This window comes from Hermetia illucens, chromosome 2 (genome assembly GCF_905115235.1).
Source record: "Hermetia illucens chromosome 2, iHerIll2.2.curated.20191125, whole genome shotgun sequence".
Classification (NCBI taxonomy): Eukaryota; Metazoa; Arthropoda; class Insecta; order Diptera; family Stratiomyidae; genus Hermetia; species Hermetia illucens.
The window spans coordinates 69641920-69655705 of record NC_051850.1 but is presented as its reverse complement, the minus strand read 5'-3'; the positions used below and the strand labels follow the sequence as shown (position 1 = coordinate 69655705).

The window sequence follows — 13786 nt, the reverse complement described above, 5'->3', positions numbered from 1 at the left end:
AAGTGATCCGTGATGCTGAGGTAAATGCAAGAGGTACGATCCTCTTTAAATCCACCCAACTACTGGCCTATGCCGACGATATCGACATCATGGGGAGAACGACCCGACAGGTACAAACTGCCTTCATCCAGATCGAGTAGGCGGTGCGAGATCTTGGGCTGCACATCAATGAAGGCAAGACAAAGTATATGGTGGTAACGTCAGCACGAAAAACCAACCAACCAACACCATCAAACCGCACTGGTCAAACGGGAAGAATAAAGATAGGAGGCTACAACTTTGAGACCGTTGATAATTCCTCCTATTTAGGGTCGAAAATCACAACGGATAACAGCTACGATGATAAAATCCGCGCACGGTTGTTGGTAACCAACAGAGCCTATTTCAGCTTACAAAAACTGTTCCGCTCGAAATGTCTCACTATAGGGTCAAACCTCTTACTGTACAAGACAATGATCTTGCCAGTCCTTATGTATTCCTCGGAGACATGGGTTCTTAGGAAGAAAAATTGCGAACTCTTGGCCGCGTTCGAGCGGAAAATCCTCCGAATAATTTCGCCAGACGCCAGACAGCTTTTAGGGATATCGAATTGGTAGACCTCGGCGCAAAACGGGGATGTCTGGAGTGCCTTACTAACGTAGGCCTAGACCGGATACCGGTTGTTGCACCGTTGATGATGATAGTGGCAGAGGATACCGAAGCCAGTGTTGGGCATATTTGTATTCATAAATACGAATACGAATAAATTCGTACGATAATTTTCTATAAATACGAATATATTCGTATTCGAAAAAGTAAATATTTTGGTATTTACAAAAGTAAATACGAATACGGCTGTATTCTCACGTCTGAAAGTGAATCCAAACGTATTCGTATTTACGAGTACGAATTCTGTTGGATTAATATTTCCAAGTGTAGAAAGATTTCTGTGTCTAAAACAAAGAGGTGATGTCTGACAGAACCATAGAAGCAGAAGAATGTCTTTGCTTTGCAATTCTTCAGACTTGAAAAAATCTTTCAAGTTTATATGTAATACATACCTTTTGTTTACAGCTGCAACGCCTCGTAATTCTCTTATTGGATATTGAGTCCAACTCCACTATACATACATACAACATGATCAGATCATTAAGATGCTAGTATTCGCTATCCACATTCCAATACAACAAAAAATCGCATTCGCACTTGGAAATATTAATCCAAAAGAATTCGTTTTCGTACTCGTCAACACGAATACGTTTATATTCACTATTCGGACGTGAGAATACAGCTATATTCACTTGTGTAAATACCATAATATTCACTTTTTTGAATACGAATATATTCGTTTTCATTAGAAAATCGTCATACGAATTTATTCATATTCGTATTTACGAAAACAAATATGCCCAATACTGATCGCAGCTACGTAGGATCTCTACCTCATTTAGATTTTGACCTTATATAAATATACATTAAAAAAAAAATAAACAATTTGCTTCAAGCATTATGGTATAATTTTTCTTTTCATTCTATTTTATAGGTTCTATATATTGGATCCAAACAACCCTGGTTCCAAATATTTATATGAATATACTACAAAACGTTATACTGTTTTATGCCAATAAAATGGGTCTTCTAGCAAGATAAAGACTCAAAATGTACCAGTAAAAATGCAACAAGTTGGGAAACCGGAAGCTAGACGCTCCAGGTATGAAAGGTTTTGTGTATTTCTCTTATAAAGAGATCTGAGTGTGCATTCGCCCCATTAGTATGTAGCACGTAATATATGCATATGTGAAAATATCCACTTTCAAGTGATATTGCCATTCAAAGTCTTGAATTTGCACAGAAGCGACAGCTTCGACCTATTATGAGCTTGTTAGTAATAGTGCAATTTTCACAAAATTTGGTAGGGCCATGCTGTATGCTACATTGCTGCAAAATTTGATGATTCTAGGATAGGGCGTAAGGGGGGTTTTTCAGCCAATTGCTAAAAATTATAGTAATGTACTATTATTAACTTTATTTGAACAGGCATCGGTATGGAGGTTATTTCGGAGCCTAGGCACCATACAGGGGCAGACTCCTGATTTTTTTTCAGATTTTTCGATTGGGTAGTTTCTAAGAATGGATTCGTTAAGGAAATGATCATTTTTAACCACCCGCACTCTCCACCTTTCCGACAAATGCCCCCCTTAAACTTAACACAAAATGGCGCCACTTACTGCATGTAAAGGGAACACTAGATTACATACTCTCACCAATTTTCGTGAATCGGTCTAGCCGTTTCCGAATAAATCGGGTGTGGCAGACAGACAGACAGACATCGTCTCGATTCTAATAAGGTTTTGTTTCACACAAAACCTTAAAAAGAAGTGGGCTCATTCCCACGCACTACTAAGCGATTCCACACAATACACCTCGACATCGTAGGCCCTTTGCGAGACACGCGCGGTTTCAAGTATTGCCTCACAATCATCGGCAGGTTTACGCGGTGGCCTGAAGCTGTACCTCTGAAGGACATTACGGCGCAATCTTGTGGCGAAGCCCTCTGTCGAGAGTGGATCCCTCGCTTTGGTGTTCCTGCAGTGATTATCACTGGCCCGCAATCCAATGGGATGCTAGAACGTTGGCACTGGACGCTGAAATCCGTCATTATGGCCCGCGACAATCCGACCTGGACTCAAGCCTTACCTCTCGTCCTACTTGGCCTCCGAACAACCCGCCGAGAGGGTTCGCACAATTAGGTTTAATTGATTTAAGTTTATATCCATCAATTAGCAAATAAATGGTAAATTAAATATGATATAATAAAATATATAAGCAACTAAAAATCTATATGTTCTATTGGCTGAAATGTTTCCTGATAGATATGCTGAAAAATATACCACCAATGACGATGCGGTAGAAGTTTCAGAAATCCACGAACCTCCCTCAATTATCCTTAAGGTCGCTGAGAACATCTTTCCCCATCACATGTCCAAGCAAGGTGTTGCCAGAGCCCAACTTGGCACTTAGATCATCCATTACGATACATAAATAAGTGATGCTGCTGCTATTTCTGACGAATGTCTACCACTTCGGCATTGTTGGTGTCAAAACATGAAAAACAGACCGCTTTTTTTGTGTGCTAATATGAAGAAAACAGAAATACCCATGCAACACATTCCGGAAAGTGTGTGAAAAATATGTTTGGTGTGAACATCACCTTGAAATTTATTCAAAATTTGGCAAATAAAAAATAGAACCAGGAAAAATATTTTATTTCCGTGATGTCTCGATCTCCGTTTTGTCGGTAGTTTTTAAGGTTTTGGGTAAAACAAGACCTTATTAAAATCGGTTTACTGTTTGTCTGTCCGTCACACGCATTTTTCTCAGAGAATGCTGCAGCGATTGGCATCAAATTTGGTGGAAAGGTGGGAACTGTGAACGCTCATACAGTGAGTTACATCCTTTTACGTCGAATTTAAGGGGAGTGTGTTAGTTTTGATATTTGTTCGAAAGGTAGGGAGTGCGGGGGATCGAAATTGAGCCATTCTCAGAAACTTCCCAACCGAAAAATTCAAAAAAGATCAGAAGGCTGCCATTATATGGTGCCTGGGTTCCGAAATACCTTTCATACCAATATCTTTTCAAATAAAGTTAATAATAGCATATTACCATAATTTTTAGTTATTGGCTGTAAAATCCTCCTGAAGTTCATCTTAGCACCACGAAGTTTCACACTGATCTAGGCTATAAAATAAAGCATGATCCTACCAAGTTTGGAGGAAATCACACCATTACTAACAAAGTTATCATACGTCAAATTTGTCGTTTCTGCGCAAATTCTTGACTATGAATGTCAATATCACCCAAAAGCGGATCCTCCTACACAATATATGCATATATTACGTTCTACGTACTAATGGAACAAATGCACACTCAAAAAACCTTTCGTACCTAAAGCGTCCAGCTTCCGTTTTTCCGACTTGTTCGATGTTGTCTTTTGTACATGTGTATCAATTTATTCGTAAAAAAGATGCAAGTAATATATCAATTACTTCGCTTAGCTATACTCTATACCAGTGAATACTCATTGTGTATACACAAAAATCAAATTGACAAAATTTTTGAAGGACCGATGATGGTTAAAAAGTAGGAGTAGAAATGCCTCCAACGATCCTAAGAGGATCATCAAGCCAATCTTAAATCGAGGTCTTTAATGCAAACCTGCCGAAAACTTAAAACAGATTGAGAAAAGGCAATAAAACAATCTTTTTTTGTTTTATATGATATTGAACTAAGAGTACAGTTCACAGGAGACCATCATAATTGTACAATATATATACAGCTGATTCCAATTCTCCCAAGGTTAAACCTATTGAGACCTGCAGAGCATCGTAAAATCAAAAGGAGTTCCTAACCCTGCCTAAATGATCTACAAGAAAATATTACATATGGGATAATAATAACGAACTCAAATCGAAATCGTAGGGAGAAATTTTTGTAGTATCCACTATTCCAGACAGAAAGGAAACAGCCATTATACCTGGGGTTGACGCCACCAAATGGCTATGTTGTGCCCCTTGTAACATTTTTTAAGCAAACAAAAATGAAATCCTTTTATTTTCAATTCCAAGAACGCGAATTGTACGTTACCAACTAATTTGTGTTTTGAAGACTTATAGTTTTAAGAGTTGCTTAATTAGTGATAGTTTCACGAATGAAAGATACGATAAAAAACATGAACGTTTATATTATTTTGTATAAACTGTTTTTTGCTATACTGATGGTCAACATAGTAACATGCAATGAAAGCAGTACCAACGATTTTTATTTATAGAGTAAATATAAACTAAATACCCATGAGCTTTGCGCAGAAGAAATGTGATTCCATCGTCCTGATTTTTTCGAGGTTTTCTTTCTCAACATCTAAAACTAATATCCCAGTTTGTTGAATTGTAATATTCAACTCAGTCAAATTGCTAATTTGATGAATTTGCGATATGTGCAATCTACTTTTCTGTATCAAATGCGCAAACGACGTTTGTGACTCTGTTTCCCGTTCAAACATCAGTCTACATTGGCTTATGAACGTACTTTGACAAGGCTTACCACTGTGCTCCGTGAAAATGTTGGATCCCGTGCCCCGACTTTCTTTCTGAGACCGCGGCTTTATACGGCTTGCTCGAAGGGTTGATCCGGCCCCAAAATTACTACCACCAGCTGGAGATATACCTCCAGGCCCCACTCCACCAGAAGAGCGCTCTTTAGTCTGCTGGGCTCCCATACTTCAAAGGCAATTCCAAACACTCGACTCAATCACTTCATTTTTCCAAAAAATACTGGCACAGAATTCTATGTTAAAACTAATATGCATAAGGAAATCCGCAAGCGATAATAACACCTTTATGGGAGATTCAAAGATAAGTGAAAGGCGGTGATAGAATGCATCAAAGGAGCTATGTCCGGCATTTATCTTTAAGAATTTCCTTTACGCTTCACAGCATGATTAAAATGTGTATGTTTTGCCGTCCAATTGTTAATCGAACACTGTGATCTCGATATGTGAAATCCATTCGGCAACCGCGGATCAATTCTATACAACGAACACCGACCACAATTGTTTCCCTGACACTTTTCCACCATCAAATTTGTCTGACATGTTTGACGTCGATTATTTGGTTTGCCTTTTCACTACATACAGCGCTCTATTCGATAGGGAGATGACAACTGCCCATTTTCAGATTTGTTTTTTCCCCTCTTTCCCCTTTGTTTAATCCATTACGCTCATGGCAATGCACAATAGCTGCGCCACGTTAGCCGCTCGCAATAGCTGAGTGCGAATATGACTCGTGAGCCTCGCGGTGTGCACGCAGGCATTTCGTTTGAGGTTTGCGTCGAACCGTGAGCATTATATCAGCTTTTCATCGCCCTCGCGTTGTGATTTAAAAACATTGAGACGAAATGTCAAATCAGTTGAGGAACAAACAGAATATTCCATTCCAATTAAATCACATTGCATACAATACATATAACTGCATAAAGTATTGCCTAATTAATGCCTCCCCAAAATGGAGATTTAACAGGTAAACACTCACAAGCCGAAGGTAACGACTTTGATCGCGTTCGTCGTCCGTGCACATTCGCGAGGTTTGCGAGTGATATCGAGACGCCCCTAATGAATGCCGTTCCATTTGATATTGAGCTTTTTGAGTCGAAATGTAACTGTAGCCTGTCATGTCACTGTCATGGCATATTCAAACGTTTTTAGTGAACTCAATTAATTCCAACAGGGAATTTCGAATTGAGATTCTCAGAAATTACCATCGCTTCTATGATTTCGTCTTTTCCAGAACTGTGTAGCATTGAATTTTCATTCAAGATTTTTATTTCACTGTCAAGTGAACTGTCTTGTTGACATAAACGTCCACAGCTATGGGCTCTTGCCGCTGACAATGCTCATGACCCTCGCGAACTTCTCCATTTGAGATTTGCGTCTAACAGCGATTGTTATTCGTTACATCAGTTTTCGATCGCACTTCGCATTATTATTTCAAAACATTGAGAAGAAATATAAATAAGCTGAGGAACAAACAGAATTTACATTCCATATAATTATATAAAGTATTTCCAAAGTAACTAGCTCCACAGAATTATGTTTTGACATTTATCCGTTGGCAAGCAAGCGAAACGCCATTCATCACGATTATCGTAGTGGGCCATGCGAGGCTCGCAAGCGCCAACGGCACTCAGGTCGCGACGAGTCACTAGCAGAGATGTGTGTACAACTTTGCAAGGCTATTGAATTCACCTCAATAAACGTAAACGTAACGTAAAAGTTATGCCGCATTTACGATGCGCATAATGAAATTTCACTTACCGTAACACAATTAACGTAAGACGTTGTCATGTTATGTTTTACGTATATTATTTACGATTGTCGTAAGAACATTGAGTGACAGTTATTGTTTCTTTGGTTTAAATCATATTTAATGGAAAGTAGTGAAAAATTGAGACAGGTAACGACACAGAAATCATCTAAATATCTACTTGGTACGTACTTTCAGCTGGGGTGGTGAAAGAAAAAGATTGATGAGCGATTCGATGGAGAGTTTTCTGTAGTCTTTGTCAAATTGCCTAGAATGAGGTTTGCTTCCACAACTTTACACGAAAAACCGCAGGGTCAACGTTATGTGATGATTATTGTCCAAAACGCTTTGTATGATAAACTTGAAACAGGAAATAAAGATAAATTTATGTAAACGTTAACTCGTTATAAGATTCTAAAAAAATGAACGAATTCAGAGATTCAATAAAAAACACAGGCCACCGTATTATCCATCGCAATTGCTAGTCAAATCCACGAAACACTTTGAATTGCTGGATTTTTAAAACCAAAATGCAATTTTTCGTAGAATTCTTGGATTTATTTTGTCCCGCTCGACTCGACGGATTCAACTCGACTTTGACCTCTTGTACATTTCTTAAAAACTTATATTCCAAGTAATATATCTTGAGAACCAAAAAGACGAAAACTAGAACAAGTGCTATTTGATAAGAATATGAACGAATGTCATGACATAAAATACACATCTCCAAGAGTTTAGAAGATGTTTATTTTATAAAAGATTTTGAAACGTGAGAGTTGGATAAGATTTTTATGCACAAATTTGTAGGAAATGAAATTGATTGAAATGGTATCGAATAAGATAAGTGGGATAAAAATGTATGGGAAATGAGTTGAGCAATTATATGAAATGAGTAGAGTTTGGTGAGAATTACATTTATTTAAAATATTGATTCTCTTGCCGGTTTTGATGGTATGGGGTGTTGTTTGCATGGTTTATGGATAGGACCGGAAGTGGAGGACTGTGGGGTTATAATTATATGATTACATGGATATGATATATGATTATTAGATCTCACCACTATGTAAAATTAAAGTGAAAAGCTTTTCATTATGTGGCAGCAACAAGTTCATTACGAAAATGTATTAGTTTTCTTCTTTTATGTTCGTTCATATCCTTTTCTTAAAATTCATTTATTTTATTTCAAATGTATGTCCATGTACTGTGGTATTTTATGATGTTCCTTATCCTTTAATTTTCAAACAGATGCGCATTCGATATTTCATACATTTTATTGTTGGCTTTCGTTTCGGATGCACTTTGGATTCCTTATTTTTCAATTGAATGGCTTATAATTATTGTTTGAACAAGTGTTTAGGGTAGTGAAGCGCACATTGCAATGTGATGACATAACTACCATATATTTGGATTAAGATGTGAAAATTGCTAGTATCCCATTAGGATGCCCTATCGTTTATAGAAAACTTAGAAGGACATTTCAAAGCATTTATTTTCAGTTTCGGAGATGTACTTGACTATTTGTTTGTTTGTTCCAGAATTAGATTTTATGAATTGAAAAATAGTAGCCGATTTGTAATGAATGTACTTTATTATAAAAGGGAGGAAGTTGTTCTTTTTTACAGCTAATTGCCACCGTTAATTAATTATACGTGTTTATATTAATTCTTAAAGAAAGGATGTTTATGTGCATACACACTTACTTTAATGCTTCTTTAATTATGAAGGAATTTTACCAGAAAGAACCCTGATCTCCCTGGTTTACCTTAATCCTTTTATTAGGTAATTTTATGGCAAGTAGGCGACGTGTAGTGAAACTGGTCCTTTGCTTCATCTTGAATTTAAAAATGAATTAAGATACAACACGAAATCAAGAAAAAAAAAAAAGAAGAAAAATCATTTAAAATACGATAATTAGTAATTCACTGTTTATCGAATCGACTTAAATTAAATCATACCCACATAAAAATAAAAATTCTCTATGTGCAATATTACTTTGATAAACCGCGTGAATCCTTTCATAAAGATCGTTTTATTGCATTACAAGCAGTCGGTATCAAAAACCATAGTGCCTTAACAATGGCTAATGATAGCCGGCGGGATGTTGTCTAACTAGAGAAAAACGGAGGCATATTTGCACTTAAGCTAGAAAATGCATTAAGTGCACTAATTTGTAAAAGTATAGCCTAAGACAAGATATCTTTAGTATAGGCAGCACGAAAAGTGAAATTTGTAACTAATTGGTAAGTAACTTCCAATTTGGAAATATATAGAATGAAGTTTATTTACAAAACTTGCATTTATAACCTCACGACGCCATCCATGTATAATAAACCAACACAAACACTCAATAAGATTTTAGGAGAGTAAATAAGATATTGGAATGCGCAAATAATGTAACATATCACAATATCAGAATACTTATCTTATCGGGATTAAAGAATAAGAAACAAGAATCGTTGTTGGTAAGTTTTACATAAGATTAGCTTAGACTATGTGTTTACGATTATATATAAGTGGAGCGATTACCATCTGTCGTTACCTTCGATCACGTTGCTCTCAGGGCAGAGGTGAGGCAGCGTCTGATGAGTTGCCTCTGCCCTGGACGACACCGTCAATAAACTTTTTCTTTCCTTTTTAGATTAGACGGGCATAGAAATATCTCTCATTAGGCTTCTGACTTTTTCGTTAGAATTGAAACTAACTTGCCAATTAAGTCAGTCATTGCTTTGAAACTGAAAATAAAAATCGTCATTTCAGTTTAAATCCGGTTGTTCCAAATCATTGCTACTCCCGAATACCCCACCACCGTCGATTTAATTTACTGGTCCAGCATTCTTTAACGATAATTGAACAAGTATCTTTCAAACGGAATATTTCTACGGCGGTACTTTTTCATCATTCTTTTTCGGCACATCCCTATATACTTTACAGCCAAGCATTATAAATAGATAATTTCGGTGCCATTGCATATCTCTATTTTTCACTACTTTTCATAAACTATGTTTTGATCCAACTGAATACAAACTGCCACTCTACATTCTTACGTCAATCATAAATGGTATACGTAAAACATTACGTGAAAACGTTTTACGTTAATTGTCTTACGGTAAGTGACATTTCATCATGCGCATCGTAAATGTGACATAAGACGTTATCACAAAATGTTAGAACATAGAATAATAGTGTTTCTTATGTTTAAATAATAATTTATGAAAAGCAGTGAAAAAAAAGAGCCAGGCAAAGGTACTGGAATTATCTACATACCTGCTTGACTGCATACTTTCAGTGGGCTTGGCGAAAGAAAATGATTAAATAGTACGGCAGTAGAAATACTTCGTTTGAAAGGACGTTTTCAATTATTATTTAAGGAGGGCTCAGCGAGTAAATGGAATCCCTTCGGTATTTTATCTGGCTAATGGAAAGTTTTCTGTAGTCTTTTTGCGGCGACCATTGAAAATTCTTGTGAAAATGCTGAGAATGATTTTTGTTTCCACAACTTTATACGAAAAATCGCTAGGTCAAAGTTATATGCTGAATATTTTCCCAAATACTTTGTATGATGATGTTCTAATATTCCAAAAAGTTCAAGAAATTCAAAAATTCAACTCACGAGGCAATTCACGCAGCACACCGTATCGTTCATCGAAGAAGGTACTCGAAACCACGAAATATTTTTAAAATTCAAAGTGCAATTTTTCGTAGAGCACCTTTAACGATTTCTATTAAACGTTTCTTTTCTGTTTCACGCCACACAATAAACAATTCCATATAATCATATACATATTACCGCCTTGTTGTGGCTGTTGAATTCACCTCACTAAACGGAAACGTCTCGTAACGTAAAAATTAGGGCCTTGTAAGTTCTAAGTCATGCGATGCACATCGTAATATGATATAGGAGTTGCCATATGCTTAACTCTTACGACCAGCTTACATTAAGTGCAATACGTTAATTGACATCTGGTTACTGTCTCTATGATTCAAATTATATTTTTGGTTTGTTTTGGAAAATCTTCTATGTTAAATGTGGGTGTATTTTGGATTAAGGGGTGTGAGCTTTCTAAATAGATGAGTTTCGCAAATGGTAAGTACAGCATACTGACTGCAAAAATATATAGGGTTTTTGGCGACCCGAGGTTATAGAAGGTGAAATTACGTTCCAAATTTTGAAGAACTTCATTTTGAGGACTCGCTAGCTACTTTCAATACTTTGTGTATGGCATCCATAAGCAGGATGGAGAAAATTCTTTCTATAATTCACAGTTTTGTGGGTATATCCGCGATCAGCGAGTTTCGAATAGCCTTTCCAGTAATCGGAAAAAATTATTGATCCCACCACCACATATTTTTTTATAATATTGAGTAGAGTCTCCGAATCACTGATTCCGTCGAGGCATATTTCAATACGATAATTCTTAGAATCTCGGGACCATATTTTCGCTGGCAAATTTTAGTATTATTTACTTCTATAATTTTACCGGTACCTCCAATTTGTTCTTCTTGTTCATATCATTGTCCTAAAATGATCATACAAACTTCTATTGCATAGGAATACCGGTCCGCCACAGTTTCGGCACTGAGGATCATCAAAAATAGAAGCTCCCCTTACAGCATCTTTGTAGGAGAAGTGATGTCCGAAGCAGTACGGCAACATAATCTCTTGTTGGGGACACACTCGCGATGATTCAAACCACGTGCCTTTATCCTGGGAAATTTTATGGTGCTGGAAATTCTATTTGGATGAACTTATACATATAAATAAAGCAAGCACACCTTTCCCATCCCCATCAGTATCTCGTCCACGGAGTAAACTTTTTTCTTCTAGCCAAGATAATGGTAACGGTAATGGTAAATGTAAAAAAAATGGGAATGTCCTTTATGTCTTCATTCAATATTATATATAAGGAGGAACTAAGGGGAGGAAGTCCTCAAACTACTTCAGATTATTCAGTCATCATTATTCCAGCCTTCAATACATGTTAAAACAAAAATTATTACAAAAAAAAATTAAAATAAAGATAACTAAAATGTAAAACTTACAAGAAAAGAATAAAATAAAATAAAAATCATAAAAAAAAAGAAGAAGAAGAAAAGAAAATAAACGAACAACTTACTCTGATGTCACTCCGAGCTCGGATTGATGCTTCTAGTACCTATATTTTTTTTTTTAAAATTCAAAATATTAATAATAACAAAATATAATATATAGTCCTTAGAAAAAAAACTAACGTTAATTCACTTCCTCTCTATAATTTCGTACTTCACGTTTTATGTGTTTTTTTTTTGTTTATACACAGCGCGGGAATTCCGACACTTTACTTCTGCAGCTAAATATTAACTTAATCATCCGACACTTCAACTATCTGTCTTTTCAATTGTTTTTCTTCTCTTTGCCTTAAATCACTGTGCATTTAACACTTGCCAACGATTGAACGATTTGTTAACGATTTGAACTTATCCACGGAATCTTTGTTTAAAATGCCCTTGCGTTAGGGCTTAGCATGATATGGTTGTCGTTTTCTTCTCATTGAATTATTTTCCTTTGCTCGCGAAAAATCTTCACACCTCCGGATCTTCTTCTCTTCTCCAAGACTTTTCTCTCCTCTTTCTTTATTTCTCCTTTTATCAAAATTGAATTCTGTTCCTCTTCCTCGATTCTCTAGCCAAAAACCCGCTCCTTCTTTTTCTCCTGACTTCCACACAGCACCAAAAACCAATCTCCCGTGTAGCCCAAAACTCTTCCACCCAGCAACATTCTCGCTGTGCTTGGTTCGTGCACCGCTTCTATTCCCGCTACATAGCCTTTCTCACTCGGCAATGTTGCGGCAACATGCGCATGCGCCTGCAGATGCGGCAAATCATTCGCCTCCTGTCAAGATCAATTCGCTCGAATGCATTGAATAATGTGCAATCTGCGGCGAACATTAAGGCAATTGCACACTATTAAATGCATTGTTTAAGCAAATTAATTAAGAAAGAGCCGAATGAAATTCCGCTCCCGTCGCGCAGCCGCGGTCACTACAACTATAGGAGGCAATGCGGTCAGCATTGCGCTCGTCCGAGATTATTACCCTGATTTGCCCCTTATAATCTTAAGCCGCCAAAAAACATATTAATTTCTAGATTACTGAGATCGCAAAGTACCGTTACACTAAATGCCACTGTTATTGGTTTGGTCTGCTAATTGGAAAAACATGCTCAAAACTTCCTCATTATTTTTCTCATAAAGGAAATTTGTCAATGAACACGAAAGCGATCGAAACACGTTGCGTCGCGATACTATATACTGACAACGACTAGATAGTTCAGTACCTTAACGTTATATGTAAACAAGTCGGGAAACCGGAAGCTTGACGCTTCAGGTATAAAAGGTTTTGTGTTTCCCTATGTGAGGAGCATAACGTAGTTCTCCATTGGCTTATAGCATTGACCCGAGATATTGAAATAGTTCAGTTCTGGGCAGGTTACTGCCATTGCCAGAACTAAGCGATTTAAGTATCTCGAAGGGCAGGTTACTTTCATTGCCAGAACTCAGCGATTTAAATATCTCGAGTCAATGCTATCAGCTAATGGAGAACTGCGTAATGAAATTGTTTCACGCATTAATGCAACCTGGATGAAGTGGTATTCCCCAACTGGTGTTCTTTGTGATCGACGTATCAGCGCACGTCCCAATTCTAAAATTTACTGCAATGTCGTCCGTCTGCCACTCTCTATAGTTCTGAGTGTTGGCCGACTATAAAGGACAATGAACGGCGTCTTGCGGTAATGGGGACGAAGATGTTGCATTGCACTGGTGGCGTGACACGTTTTGATTACGTCTGAAATGAGAATATCCGCGATCGATATGGGTTTGCATCGATCGTGGGAAAACTGCAAGAGAGGCGTTTTCGATGGTGTGGTCACGTAATTCACGCTAACGAGAATTCAACAACCTGTATTGATCAGAA

At 37.1% G+C, this 13786-nt stretch overlaps 2 protein-coding genes and 1 long non-coding RNA gene across 6 annotated transcripts in view; 2 read left to right on the top strand and 1 right to left on the bottom strand.

Annotated features, from left to right (window-relative positions):
* LOC119647705 (tyrosine-protein kinase Abl) overlaps positions 1-5667 on the bottom strand; it is a 30988-nt gene extending 25321 nt beyond the window's left edge. The window contains exon 1 of one of the 2 annotated variants that reach the window (XM_038048789.1): positions 5065-5667. In XM_038048789.1, the coding sequence (XP_037904717.1) occupies positions 5065-5254 (190 nt within the window). In that variant the 5' untranslated portion in view covers positions 5255-5667. The remainder of the gene's footprint in view (positions 1-5064) is intronic. The other variant, XM_038048790.1, reaches the window with a different exon arrangement.
* Positions 5668-6342: 675 nt separating this feature from the next.
* On the top strand, positions 6343-7236 carry LOC119649130. The gene is made up of 2 exons (XR_005249093.1): positions 6343-6862; positions 7035-7236. It is a non-coding gene; the product is annotated as an uncharacterized LOC119649130 (long non-coding RNA).
* Positions 7237-9980: 2744 nt separating this feature from the next.
* On the top strand, positions 9981-11933 carry LOC119649306. Of its 3 annotated transcripts, XR_005249119.1 has the most exons (3): positions 9981-10217; positions 10270-10487; positions 11386-11933. XR_005249119.1 is itself a non-coding variant. In XM_038051405.1 (2 exons), the coding sequence occupies exons 1-2, from the start codon at positions 10305-10307 to the stop codon at positions 11518-11520; spliced, it is 318 nt and encodes a 105-aa protein (XP_037907333.1). In that variant the 5' UTR covers positions 9981-10304; the 3' UTR covers positions 11521-11933. The 3 variants fall into 3 exon arrangements, 1 of the variants encoding a protein (XP_037907333.1); XM_038051405.1 differs by having other exon boundaries at positions 9981-10487; XR_005249118.1 differs by lacking the exons at positions 9981-10217; positions 10270-10487 and adding an exon at positions 10767-10920.
* The last annotated feature ends 1853 nt before the right edge of the window (positions 11934-13786 follow it).

What these genes read in the sequence shown, in the direction of transcription:
- LOC119649306 (XM_038051405.1), top strand. Translation starts at nt 10,305, where the DNA reads ATGCTGAGAATGATTTTTGTTTCCACAACTTTATACGAAAAATCGCTA. An exon ending in CGTATCGTTCATCGAAGAAG is followed by an intron (nt 10,488 to 11,385) that starts GTACTCGAAACC and finishes TCTATTGCATAG; the next exon opens with GAATACCGGTCCGCCACAGT.